This window comes from Antedon bifida, chromosome 5 (assembly GCF_963402885.1).
Source record: "Antedon bifida chromosome 5, ecAntBifi1.1, whole genome shotgun sequence".
Taxonomy (NCBI): Eukaryota; Metazoa; Echinodermata; class Crinoidea; order Comatulida; family Antedonidae; genus Antedon; species Antedon bifida.
This window is the reverse complement of record NC_136230.1, coordinates 3,425,458-3,439,514: the sequence shown is the minus strand read 5'-3', so window position 1 is coordinate 3,439,514 and position 14,057 is coordinate 3,425,458. Positions and strand designations below refer to the sequence as shown.

The window sequence follows — 14,057 nt, the reverse complement described above, 5'->3', positions numbered from 1 at the left end:
ACAGCCAGTAGTATTTTTTCATGTATTTTTTTCTACGGAAGTGATTAACTTTATTAAAATTACACAATAAACTATTCAAATTCTGATTTAATTAATCTTCATTTTTCATGTTTTTGGGACAAGACATCTTTAATGTTTAAGATGTATATTTTTTCTATAAATATAGTTTTTTTCAATACCATGATATACAAGATGAAATAAAAAATAACCTCACCATAACATAAATTCAGAAATAATATTCAAAATCTCAATACATATTTTTTTTAAACGGATATTTTATTTGTTTGTGCCAACTTGTTAAATTTTTCAGATTTTGTACTCTAAATTTAAAATTGACCGTTTACAACTTAAATATAGATCACAATTGTCTTACTTTTTATTTTTGGATACTGAAACAGATTTTTAAACTAACTGTTAACATATAGATTTTTAATATTTATTTATATTTTATTTATCAGCGGAAACCTGGTATTGTTCCTATCATTAATTTTACTTTTATTTCGGAAACGTACGTCGTCCATAGTTAAAAATATGAAAATACAACAATTGTAAGCGGACAGAATAATTGCAATAACTTACCTTGAATAATAACTTGCACAATATTAGTTTCTGGCTTAACACCAACTGTATCAACCTGTTAATCCCAAACGGACAGGTTAAATGCTGTCGTAGATTCTTCGCGTATAAATATATTTATACAAGGGTGTACAGAAGCTTAAAATGAACATCTAAGATCTGACGCTTCCAAGATGCACATCGGAACTCCACAGGCCACATTGGGCTTCCGTAACCGTGAGATGTATCTAGGGCAGTGACGTCATCCAATCTGGATACAGGTTACCAGAGCAATTGTATGAACTGTCAACATCATAAATGACCACCGTAACACGAATCGCTATCTATTTTTTAATAAATGGAAACATGATACCTATTCTATTGTCCGTTACGATTATTGAACGTGGGCTCAACTTTACTGGTAAATATTAAAGAGGTCAGTCTATAGGCCTACCGATCATCAGAGTGCATATTAAACCTAATTATAGCTCTTCATACGGGTTCTATTTCAGGCTCTATTATTTAGAAATTAACGGACAACTTGATTAGTATAATAGAACAAGCGAATTTAATATTACAATATTTATACTGCAAGACGATATGTGTTGAACGGTATTTTTTTTAGTTTTCATCCGACGCCAAACCGATAATTGATTTTTTAAATATCCGCTGCAATTCTTACTTGTCCATTATTGAGGTGACGCATTTGTAATTTCAAATGTTAAAAAAAAATCTCGTTTGATACAGAATTGTTTCCGGTATAGTAATATTAATAACGCGGCCTGTGATGATGACATAACATAACATAACACAGATAGGGTTACGGTAGTGAAGGGGAAAGGAATAATACACAGGTGGGGCTCGCTAGATTGGAATAGGAACTACAATTCACTATCAGTAGGCATACGTACGGACGGTCACGTAACGCCACGTGGTGATGTTAAGTAACGCCGCGTGATGTCAAGTAACGCCGCGCGATGTCAAGTAACGCCGCGTGATGTCAAGTAACGCCGCGTGACGTCAAGTAAACCCGCGTAATGTCAAGTAACGCCGCGTGATGTCAAGTAACACCGCGTGATGTCAAGTAACGCCGCGTGATGTCACGTAAAGCCGCGTGACGTCAAGTAACGCGGCGTGATGTCACGTAAAGCCGCGTGACGTTAAGTAACGCCGCGTGATGCCACGTAAAGCCGCGTGACGTCAAGTAATGCGGCGTGATGTCACGTAAAGCCGCGTGACGTCAAGTAACGCCGCGTGATTTCACGTAAAGCCGAGTGATGTCAAGTAACGCAATATAATATTACGTTACACCACGTTAACTCGTGTGGTCACGTAACGTCGTACAGTACGTAAAATAATTGCAACTTGCCTTAATTATAAAAAATCTTTCTACAACCCTATATTTTAGCTGTTTACTATTTGTAAAATTGTATCCATCATTCTACAAATATCAAACATTTTTATTATCTAAAATGAACTCATAGAAGATCTTGTAATTTTATACAACAGTGGGATAAATAACACGAACATTAATTTATAGTTTATATATATATTATTATACTTTTATGATTTTAATTTATTTTTTTCAAATTTATTTTTACGATTTCGTAAACATGTTCATGATTATCTCGACGCTGTATTTAGCATCATGATATGACGTCATCATGTCCATATATGGGCACATTACATTTATTGTCACATAAAGTTTGATAGTGTAGACAGAGAGAGTTCAGAGTTAATACCAGCATCGTCTTGGTGGCAAGAAGCAGCCACTTTGTACTTTACTCACAATGTCTCATCCTTCAGATGGGACATTAAGCCATGCATAGGAACAAGAGCATGCGCTGTTGCAGTTCCGGGGTTGCTGCTCTAAGCCTAATGTTGCACTTTTGCCGTGATATACGTATATCAACTGTTAAATTCCAATCTTTTCATATTAAATATAGGTCATAAGTACTTGTTAATGTTTGAAAGTGATAAAATATATTAGATGACAACATTTGTTAGATATTCTGTTAGTGTGAAAGTAGTATAAGTTCGTGATAGTGCATTCAACTTGCAGTTATAAATTTATTAGGGTAAAATCTTAGGCCTTCCACGGTCTCATCACGACAGGCTTTACTTGAATCTTCAGCAGCCAACAACCTAGAGAAAAAACAGTTAAATATCACAAAAAAGTAAAAATAAAAATATATTATGAGCAGGCCATTTTATTTACAGACTTTCTGGAATAAATATTCCAAACCTACACACTCATGGTAACCAATCTAAAATTTTAAAAAATCCTTTGTAATTTATTTTCAAACTAAATGTGATTAAATGAACACCTCCTGCACTCCCTTACATCCCCCACCCTCCCCTCTCCCATCTCCAGCCCAATCCACTCAAACCCACACCCCGGCACCTACTTTTATTATCCATTGATGCATTCATATCTCACCTGGATTTAGCTAGTGATATTGATATTCCTATAAGTTTTGATAATTCATTTGCAGACAGAGACCCTTGATTCTCAAGCTACAAAAAAAAGATAAGACAACCACTACAATTATTTAGGCTAGCTATAATATAATCATACACAGTAGAGTTAACAGTGTGCTATACATGCAGTTGATTTCAGTTGTGTGATCAGTTAACTCTCTTAAATCTCTCCCTCTGTATTCACTATCAAACTAGTGTGACAAAAAAGTGTGATGTGTCCATATATGCTAGTGATATACCCAAATATGGTAGTGATATACCCAAATATGAATCATCATGTTCATATATGTGCACATCACATTTTTTGGTCACAAAAAGTTTGATAGTGTAGACAGAGCTGTACCTTGTTAACCTGATATAAGTCTAATGTACCTTTTCTAATATGACTCTGATTTAAAAACTCTTTTATTTAGAAAATTTCTGGACAGAATGTGCATTTGATCATCTTTTTGGAATTGGCACTATATGAATGCTATTATTATTATTATTATTATTAGGAGTTTCAGAGATACATGCGATGTAACTTTAACTCAGATAGGTTTTAGAACCCCTTTTCACACACCAATCTTGCTTGTATTTTGTATTTTAAACGATGTATATTATCTGTATTTTAAATGATGTGTTGGTGTTACCAAATGTTTACCTTTTTAACTCATTTTTATATTTTTATGTGAATTTTTAACTTTGAATAAACAAAAATAATTTCAAACCATGTACATATTTCACTGTGTTTGACCATGAATAAATGAACATAGAATGTAACACTAGATAAGCACTTCCCAACAGGGGTATACTTAATGTTTAACTGGTGGATTTTTTTTGTGTTTGAACAAAGACTAAGCTAAACTACAACTCAATAGATCACAATTTAACTGTTGTGATAGAGAAACGACTAACCGTGTAAACACAGCTTATTTGTTATAATAATTGTGTTAAACCACAACTATGGTGGTTATCATGAACATGTGGTTTACAAAGATAAACATAATAATAAATAAATACTAGAAAACATTATATACATACAGTATAACCCTCTTTTCGGACACCCTTATTCAGTTGACACCCATATTAAGGGGGCATATTTTTGGGTCCCAAAAGTGTCCCCTTAATAGATGTTCTACTGTATACGCCTTCGTAAACTGGCGTCTTACCAATTCTTCTAATTCGTGCATAACCTGTTCTTCTCCTTTTGATATCAGTTCAATAACCATTACACCACTTGTAAACGAACGCAATCTGTCAAAATAAAATGATCAAATATATCTGAAATCAACCAAAGATTTGTTTGTGTGTGCAATGTCTCTCCTCCTCTGCTTCAATCCAAGATGAATCGATCATACTATTTTATCAACTTAACTCTCCCATACACAGTATCATTCAGTACAACGTATTAGTTATCCAGTTACCATATTAACATATTTAGGAAAGAAAATCATCATTATATATGAAGTGTTATTGTTTCTGGAGTTCCTAATTTTGTAATATTTTTTATTTTTTTATATTTTTGTTTTGAGGAGCCTATTCAATACAAGCTATGCTTTTATTTAGGCGACCATTTGTCTTATCTTACCTTAATGGGCACTTAAGATTCTCAAACTGTTTACATGCATCTACTAGATCATCAGGAGACAGCAACTATAATCAAAATAAAGTTCTTTGTAATTTATTTTAATCACATTTTATTCCTAAAGACCCTTAAGGAAATATTTGTTTATACATAACATGTTCTTATTCATAAACTGAACTTATTCACAAACATGAACTTATTCACAAACATGATGTATTCACAAACATGGACTAATTCACAAACATTAATTTATTCATAAACATTAGCTATTCATAAACATGAGCTTAATCACAAACCTGAACTAATTCTCAAACATGAACTTATTAACAAACATGAGCTTATCCACAAACATGAAGTTATTCACAAACATGGACTTATTCATAACTTGAACTTACTCACAAACATAAACTTATTCACAAACATGAACTTATCCACAAACATGAACTTATCCATAAACATGAACTTATTCACAAACATGAACTTACCCATAAACATGAACTTATTCATAAACAACATCATTCTGTTGATTATTAAAAGCGCTATATAAATAAATGACAACATTAAAAAAAACAGACTCACTGCAGCCATGCATAATCTTTAATATATACCGAGTTATGTGCATATAATGGATTGTCACTCTTACCTCCATACCCCTTGCCCTGTTGATTCTGCAATACGCGTCGGTCAATGCCATCATGCCTCCGTTCTCTTCTATCTGGTTCTGGAGAAATTCTGCAAGTTGTTTTGCAAGTTCTTTGTGATAGTTGGATCCTGATCCATGAGTCTCTCTTGTGACAGGATTGTCAATGCCCAGACTCAAGAGATATGACTTGAATTGCACTGTCTGTATAAGATACAGAAAAAGAATTTAAATCAAAACCCCAATAAAATATGGCTAAAGTTTTTAGGAATACAATGTACTGAAAATATTACATAAATATTTGTTAAATTTGTACCTCATTCTCTGTAATGCTACCTTGCCGTTCTTTTATTTTGTTTGTTATTGTCTTGGATAAGTTCACCATTTCCTTTGCCTGTGAAAACACAATTGAATAAATATTATTCTTATTTAATTTCGTTTGTTCATTAAGGTTATTTGGAAATCTGCTATAGTTTTTAATTAGAAAGCTATGACTCACATTAAATGTTTAAGCTGTTGAATAATTAATAATTTGTAATCCATTGTATTTTACTGTACCGTCTCTGGGGTTACCCTGGGGCATGTATTCATTAGTTTAATTCATGTTAACAAACAACAAAGAAAAACCAAAGTTCCATAAAATTATTTAATGTTTAATTTAACAAATGGGTTATTCCACCTGAAATCAAGATTAAGTATGACATTGAAACATAAAAATGTTTTGTGTGGTTTTTGAAGATAAAATAAGTTATTACCTCTGCCATAATGGCGAGAGGTTATGAGGTTGAATTAAACTTGGAATCTCAACTGTGAAAGGCTGTATATAAATCATTACACCAACTCACTCAAGTTCAAAAAATATAAAAAAATATATAAAAAATACCAGGGGGAATCTTATGTAGGGGAATTATAACATAGGCGAAAGAACAGTATGCACCCTTAAAGAGCCCTCTTGTTGACATTAGAACCATGATTTTTTATTCATTTTTTAAAGCTAATGTGGGCTAATAATGAGGTACAAAATAACAATGGTAGTTGCAGAGCTTAAATCTTAACTACCGTAGCACGAAGAAACAAACCTCATAACATTACCAAAATATGTCATTGATAACTAATTTCTTACAGCTATGTATCCATGAACAGCGATCAGACAGACAAACAGTGTGACTTACCTTATCCATTAGTTTGTTTAAATCTTCAAAAGCTTTTGAAATCGTTGTGTCTGTTTCTTTACGCTTCTCCTCTATTCGACGTTCAATTCCGACAATTCCTGCTCGAATTTCTTTTGGCTGTGGATAATAAAATGGGACAACAGTATAAACAAACCAACAGTGATGTTTGTTTTTAGTAACTCAACAATTTCAATATTCTCCCCAAAATTATTCCTACTTAAAGTCTGTGAACTTAAAATACACATCAAAGACTGGAATTTTTACTATAATAGTACAGCCAACTCTCCCAATACCGGACACCTTTGGGCTGACCTAATATTTGAAAGTCTGGTATTCAGAGTGTGTTTTAATAATACAAATGAATTTGGGACCTTTTGTACCTAAAAAAAAGTCTGGTTTTGGGAGAGTTTCCGGTTTTCAGAGAGTCCAGTATTGGGAGAGTCGACTGTATATGCATTTAATTTCTGTATTTCATGTAATATAAACTAACTTTGTCTTTAACGGCTGAAGGGGCAGGACGTTCCCACCGTTTGCGTTGCAGTTCTTCACTTAAACACCTGAAAAACTAAATGAAAAATTGAGTAAGTAATGAAAAAATAAAAAAATAAGAAGTAATGCTTAACTGCGTTTTAAGTTTTTTATTATTAGCCTACCTCAGTTTCTCCAGCTTCTTTAAAACTCAGCCTGATGTAGGAATGTACGCTGCTCATTGTAGGACCTGCAGGCTTACCAGGTTTGGCTGGCAATAAATGAAGAACTATCTTTTGACTAAAGAAAATGAAGAAGAAGAGCATTGATGAAAACATATCCAAATTATAGAGGGTGATAAAACATAAAATAGAAAAATACTGTATATGAAACCATAGAAAGCTCTATTAACAAATTTAGATATTGGCATACCAAATATGGTAGTGATATACCCAAATATGGTAGTGATATGACATCATTTTGTCACATAAAGTTTGATAGTGTAGACAGAGCATAATACTAAAGTAAACATGGGTATTTCAAGAGTGCAAGACTAATCCAGTAGAGGACATAGAATATCGGGAGACTCCCACGTTTATCGTGAAAGTTGGTCTGGGAAATAATTAATAGAAAATTTAATAGAATAGATTTGTGTATTATATTACTGTACCTTTTTCCTCTGCCTTCTGAAACCTCCTCTGCATACAAAATACCTTCTAATGGGAGAGCTATAGCACTTGACTGCATTGGGAAAAAAACCCCAAAATGTAATTAGTAAATACATATACTCCAAATAATGAGGGAGGGAAGTCATGATTCAACGTTTGATTTATTGGATCATTATAAATATTGTGTGGTAAAAAATATGGGTTTTTTTCTTAATTTGATGATGTTGACTAATTTATAGTAGGCCTATTATTATTAATGCATTATAAGTTTCATAAAAAAAAAACTATACCTTTTGAACTGCATCCCTCCATAACAAATGATGACTTGTTAGAACCAACAAACCTTTCTCAAACTGTGTCTAAAAACAATTTAAAAACAATTATTAAAATACTGAAGGGTCATGCTAATCTTTGCCCAGTATCGCCCGGTCATGCTAATCTTTGCCCAGTATCGCCCGTTATCACCCGGTAGGGTTTTATGATATAAAATATTATCAAGTACATGCTAACATAATATTTAATGTTATTGTGATATTTAATTAATTTAATTTTACGTTTTATACATTTTTAATATAAAAACTGATTATGTTTTGTTCCAAAACTGAAGACCGCCCTCTGTAATTACTAATAAATGATGTTTTGTTGACGCCTTGTGAAAGTTTATATATTTTTTTTCATTTTAATATTTCAACTGATTTTAACTTGTTTCTGGAAAGCAAAATATATATAAGTTAAATTTACAACAAACGCATCTTAATAACATGTGCTTGACATTATTTTATATCATAAAACCTTAGCAGGCGATACCATTTAATTACCGGGCCCCTACTTGGCAATACTGGGCCCTACCGGGCATACCGGGCCCTGTCGGACGAAGATTATCATGACCGCTAGCAAAGTCTCTTACACTACTACTACTAGAACTTTGTGGTGGTCATGATGGTGGGTAGGCATAGCCTAACTAGACTGTGATTGTTAGTCTGCTTTAACCTACCTTTTCAGATCCATCATAGATCTTTACTCCTGATTGCTGGGTCACAACAATTTCCCCTTGTACCAATGCACCATTTGACCACTGGAATCGATCCATTTTTAGTTCTTAAACCATGTTTTCAGAGAAAAAAAAATCCTGTTTCAGTGTTTACCTCAATTTTTACCCTCAAATCAAGTGCGCCCTCTCTAAATTACATCAAAACGCGTCGCGTATCCGTTTGCTTTAGTAACAATGCGTCAAATCGTGTTTAAACGATCTTAATACCAAAAACATTAACAGCTAGTGTCAATAATATAATTTTAAGTAAAATGAAAAAAAAACCCGAATTAATGAATTTGCATTGTGACCACAACAAAATGACAAGTTACAGTATAAGCCTAGTGCGTCCTAGAGTCATGGAAAAGGAGATAAAGTTGAACCTCGAGATTTCATAGTAAGCCAATGTAGTCTAGGAGTAGGCCCATTAGACAAAAAAGGGCCAAAGGTAGAAATAAATATGCTAAAGCTGGATTTTCAGGATAGTTCCTAAATGTTGTGTGAAACCCAGGGACTTTTAGTATGTTGTTCCACACAACTTTTGGGAACTATCCTGACAAATTTATCTATTTCTACCTCAAAACCTAGAACTCCTGGATTACTACCAGACCGACTATTAATATTCATAATAATGGTGGTTTCCGCGTGTTATGTTATCATGATGTATTCATACCATCCGGGTATTGTAATTAGACCTTTGAACAGTATTATTTAAACAGAGTGACATTTAACATCACGTACTCGTTTATTATTTATTCGAACTTTACACAAAATAATTGTTATGATAGACTAATAGTCTTTTTATTTTTTCCGCCGAGATTGGAAACCCACCTGCCAGGACAAATTTCCTCATCAAATAATACACTATACGTATACTTTGGACAACATCATCTCGAATTTTTATTACCAAGATAACTGTATAACTCTGTCTACAAATTATTTTGACCAAAAAATGTGTGATGTGCTCAAATACGGTAGTGATATGCTCAAATATTATAGTGATATGCTCAAATGATAGTGATATAACATCATCGTATCCATATATGGGCACATCACATTTGTTGTCACATAAAGTTTGATAGTCACTAGAGAGCTCAAGTTGTATACATTCTCTTGATGTTCTATGTATAATAAATTAATAGCTATCTAAATGCCACATGACACAAAGAGATAATGGTTATTTAAATATAAATGAACCATCAATCAAGATGAAACTTAATATACATAATATGCATTTTTAAATGCATCAATGGAATTCCCGTTGAAGCATTTACATGTTTTTTCCCCTGCTTGATGGCGCATGTTATCACCAGGAATCCCACCGGTCACTGTTTCAAAACATTCATTTCAATCACATGTTAGGCCAATATAAAGTACATTACATCGTCCAAAGTCTACTAATTAGTAACTAAAGAGGCGGTCGTCAATTGGCCTGCTTTCAACGAACTTCCTGAATATCGAATGTATAGCATAATATCAACATTAAAGAATTTTATGTATTCCAGCCAGTAAATTCTTAATCAGACGAATACACGCCTGGAGGAGTGGGCTGTCACATTAATGTATTAAATCATCATTTGGTGTCCCGGATGTAAGTTATACAAGCGAATAAACAGCTATACCTGGATATAGTGTTTTCCAACAAGCAATTACTAAAGAGAACTCAATTAGTTAAACATCATTTAAAAAAATATCGTCAGAGCAGAAAATGTTTCATTTCGTAAGGACACTATTAAGACCAGGTACTGTATGTGTTTATTTCATTATGCAATTTGAGCCAAATAAGTAAAACAATTAACAATTAATGTTCCTTATATATTAGCCTATGCTGTTGTTGTGCGTAGGCCTACATGATAAGGGCAAGGAGGAAATAGACTGTTTGGTTTGGGCGGGATATTATACAACTGTGTGTTCATAATGTTAGTCTGATCGTTCGCTGTTCATGGCACTTCCTCCTCTTTGCCACACCCGCCTTTCCCGCGTTAAACACCAAAGTGGAAAATCTGGGTGCGCCATGGCCCCTTTTCCCTAATTCTGCAAGGATCTAATTGCATGCATCCTAAAACTTGCTGTCTACACAAACTGATATATTTATACATAATGGACATGATGAAGTCTTATCACTACCATAGGCCTATTTGGGCACATCACACTTTCTTGTCAAACTAGTTTGATAGTGTAGACAAACTTTAGTCTGTATTTTAGATCTATCCAGTACAGTACGTCAAAGGTACTAGAAGGTCATATTTTCGCCGATTAGATTAAAAATTCAATCTTTATTAGATTGAATTGATTTTTGTTTGTTTTTTTTTTGTATCTCTGATAAAAGTCTTTCTGACTTATATGACCCTTACCCACATGATTACTTCATTGTATTTATTATCATGTATGTTATTATATTTTTGAAATAAATTGAATTGAATTGAAAACATTGTATATGTATAAATCGATTGATATCTAAAATTCGATATTAACATTTAGTCTTACATAGATTGAAAAATAACACCAATGTCTCATGTAATGATTAACTCACACATACTTTCACTCTTGTGGTTTTAATGTGCAAAATTTGCCAATTGCCTAAGTGCTCGTAAAATGTATTGCACGACATTTCTTCTTATAAAAACATAAATGTTTACTATGAAAACAATTGCAACTGTTTGCCAAGAAATGCTGGGACGATAAATGTCATGGCTGGCTATAAACGACTTTTTAAAAAAACATCGCAATGAGACGTCACAATTCTAAGATTTGAGCAATAAAATTCGTTAAATAGACAATTATTTTTTAAACGATGTGTAATGTGACTGGTGTATTGAACACGTATACATTGGACCACTACCAACACACTCCTTGCTAAAAGTAGAACGCTATTGTGAATTCGGGCCAAACAAAGTGCTCTCTAACATTATTGTGCAGGCCTATATACAAATATTCTTCGTTCGGATTGTTTCACGGGAAAGTGTCCCCTTCGGTATGTGCCAAAGGAATGGGATACTGGGTATAGGCCTAGATTATATAAACAGGCCTACATTATCGAAAACCCATGTTTATCCAGGCACAGCAAATGTGATGGGATCTAGATATGCACACCAGCCTACATTATCGAAAAAACCCATGTTTATCCAAGCACAGCAAAGGTGACGGGATCTAGATATGCACACCAGCCTACATTACCGAAAAAACCCATGTTTATCCAGGCACAGCAGAGGAGGGGATAGGATCTAGTAGTAGGCACACAGCTGCCTACATTATCGAAGAACCATTATAAACCAAACATGATTTGGACAGCGTTGCTTTGGCCGGCTATGTACCTCGCGTTATCGTAGTCTAGAAACGCGAACGCTGTGTTATAGATACGGATATTGCTCCATTAACGTTAATATTATTTATTTCAACAAAATGTATGTGTCCTTTTATATTCGCGACCTAAAATGTTCGCGCGTTTACAAACCATAATTATATCGACGGCGTTCGTTTTCCATTAATAATTGATGTTATTGTTAAGCCAATATTTTTATAATGAAAAACTGTTATTTGTGATGAACTTGTTTTCGTAAATAAAATTACAATTAGGCTACGGTTTGCATCTTTTGTTCATTATTCAATCGCGTGGGATCCAGAATAGTAAGATGTAATAAAGCAGGATAAATTAATTGAATTCGGATCGTAAGCACTTGTTCTACACTTAATCAATCAATTAATTAACACAGAGATTAACAGCAACGTTTTGTACTATCGTACGTTGCCTGTTCATTGTGCTTCTTAAGCTCTGTCTACACTATTAAACAAGTTTTACAACAAAAGTGTGATATGCCCAAATATGGTAGTGATATACCCAAATATGGTAGTGATATGAAAAGTGTGATATGCCCAAATATGGTAGTGATATACCCAAATATGGTAGTGATATGACATCATCATGTCCATATATGGGCACATCACATTTTTATTGTCATAAAATTTTGATTGTGCAGACAGAGCTTTACACAAAGTGAAAATCTCATAAACACACACCTTAAAGGGCAACTCCAGGATACAAATTATTTCAAAATTGAACCATAATAAATAATTTTCAGACAGCAGTTAAATACCAAACTGAAAACAATCCTAAAGGCTGATACAGTACAATAACTTTACATCTTACATTTTTTTTATCGTTATAAATAACCTATTCGAAGTCTGATTTAATTATTCTTCATTTTTCATGTTTTTGGGGGACAATACATCTATTTAACGAAAATGTTGACATTCCTTTTTTTTTTAAAGCACGTCATGTGACTCGTGTGTCACGTGGTATGGCACTCTGCAATCAGGAACTTCCAAAAACAGACGGCAACGTGATTCTATTAGCCTCAACTGTAATATTTCTTGGATCGTTATTCTTGGCAAGTATATTAATTCTTTAAATATTTGTGATATGTGATAATGTATGGAAATTAAAATATATACAATTTGAAATCAAAGGCAATTTGCAAATAGTCACTTATTTTTTCAAGCAATCTCTCAATATGCAGGCGCGGATCGAAGGTTTGCGCTTTGATCGCGCACTTCACATTTCATATGAACTACTTTTTGATTATTTTGACAGACTATCAAAATTATTTAGCGCTCACTCCGGATTTGACTTAGGCACTATTTTTCCAAAATGCCTGCGTGTTTTGCCATGACGCTCACCAACTCTAATGAATATCAATTCTAATAGAATATAGCAATAATACTATTCGGATCGTTATGCATAATATTAATGTGCAATATTCTCTTGATTTTATTTATTTCCAGAGCGCTCAAGTCGATATGCCAGAGTTCCGCCTTTCCATGACTCCATCAAAAGATTGTGTTACAAAAGCATTCAAAAACTAAAGACATCTTCAGCGTGCCATACTATCTTACATGTAGCAGGTGGAATGTACATGTACATTTAATAGGAAAACGGATATTAATTTTCGATCTCATTAGTACACTATATGAATCGATACTGATGATAATAATAGGAAACTAACATAGATTATATTAGCTTATTGTGAATCGTAATAAGTCTTAAAATCATGTAATTAAGAATTTACAATAAAAGACGTGAGGCTCTCGTTCGATATTTAGCAATGGCATTGACGCTATAAAATTAAAAGGTATTGTTATAAGCATGGTGTTCGGTGTATTGTATTCTTCTCGCGTTTCCACCATGATTGCGCAGACGATAGTACGAAAGTAAACCAAACAGCGTTCGCGTTGCTAGCATGGAACATAATGTGATGTAGGCCTACTCATGTATGGACATGATGATGTCATATCACTACCATATTTGAGCATATCACCACCATATATTGGCACATGACATTTTTTTGTCACAAAGATTGATAGTGTAGACAGAGCTTTAGACTACGCAGTGAAAGAAGGCTTAACGCTATGACAGTTCCACATCAAAGTAGGGCTAAACGCGTGTTGGTTGATAGTCAACGCACTGGGAAAGTGATTC

At 33.6% G+C, this 14,057-nt stretch overlaps 1 protein-coding gene and 1 long non-coding RNA gene across 2 annotated transcripts; one reads left to right on the top strand and one right to left on the bottom strand.

The window, feature by feature from the left end:
• Nucleotides 1–2,032: 2,032 nt before the first annotated feature.
• On the bottom strand, nucleotides 2,033–8,701 carry LOC144842886 (vacuolar protein-sorting-associated protein 36-like). Its single transcript, XM_078699471.1, has 12 exons — nucleotides 8,546–8,701; nucleotides 7,842–7,910; nucleotides 7,554–7,624; nucleotides 7,069–7,183; nucleotides 6,906–6,980; nucleotides 6,416–6,532; nucleotides 5,560–5,637; nucleotides 5,247–5,447; nucleotides 4,607–4,671; nucleotides 4,188–4,272; nucleotides 2,996–3,072; nucleotides 2,033–2,700 (listed from the first exon to the last, which is right to left on the bottom strand). Exons 1-12 carry the CDS (start codon nucleotides 8,639–8,641, stop codon nucleotides 2,607–2,609), a joined length of 1,143 nt encoding a protein of 380 aa, XP_078555597.1. The 5' UTR covers nucleotides 8,642–8,701; the 3' UTR covers nucleotides 2,033–2,606.
• A 1,322-nt stretch (nucleotides 8,702–10,023) lies between these two features.
• LOC144843018 (uncharacterized) lies at nucleotides 10,024–13,722 on the top strand. The gene is made up of 3 exons (XR_013612215.1): nucleotides 10,024–10,323; nucleotides 12,851–12,969; nucleotides 13,364–13,722. It is a non-coding gene; the product is annotated as an uncharacterized LOC144843018 (long non-coding RNA).
• The last annotated feature ends 335 nt before the right edge of the window (nucleotides 13,723–14,057 follow it).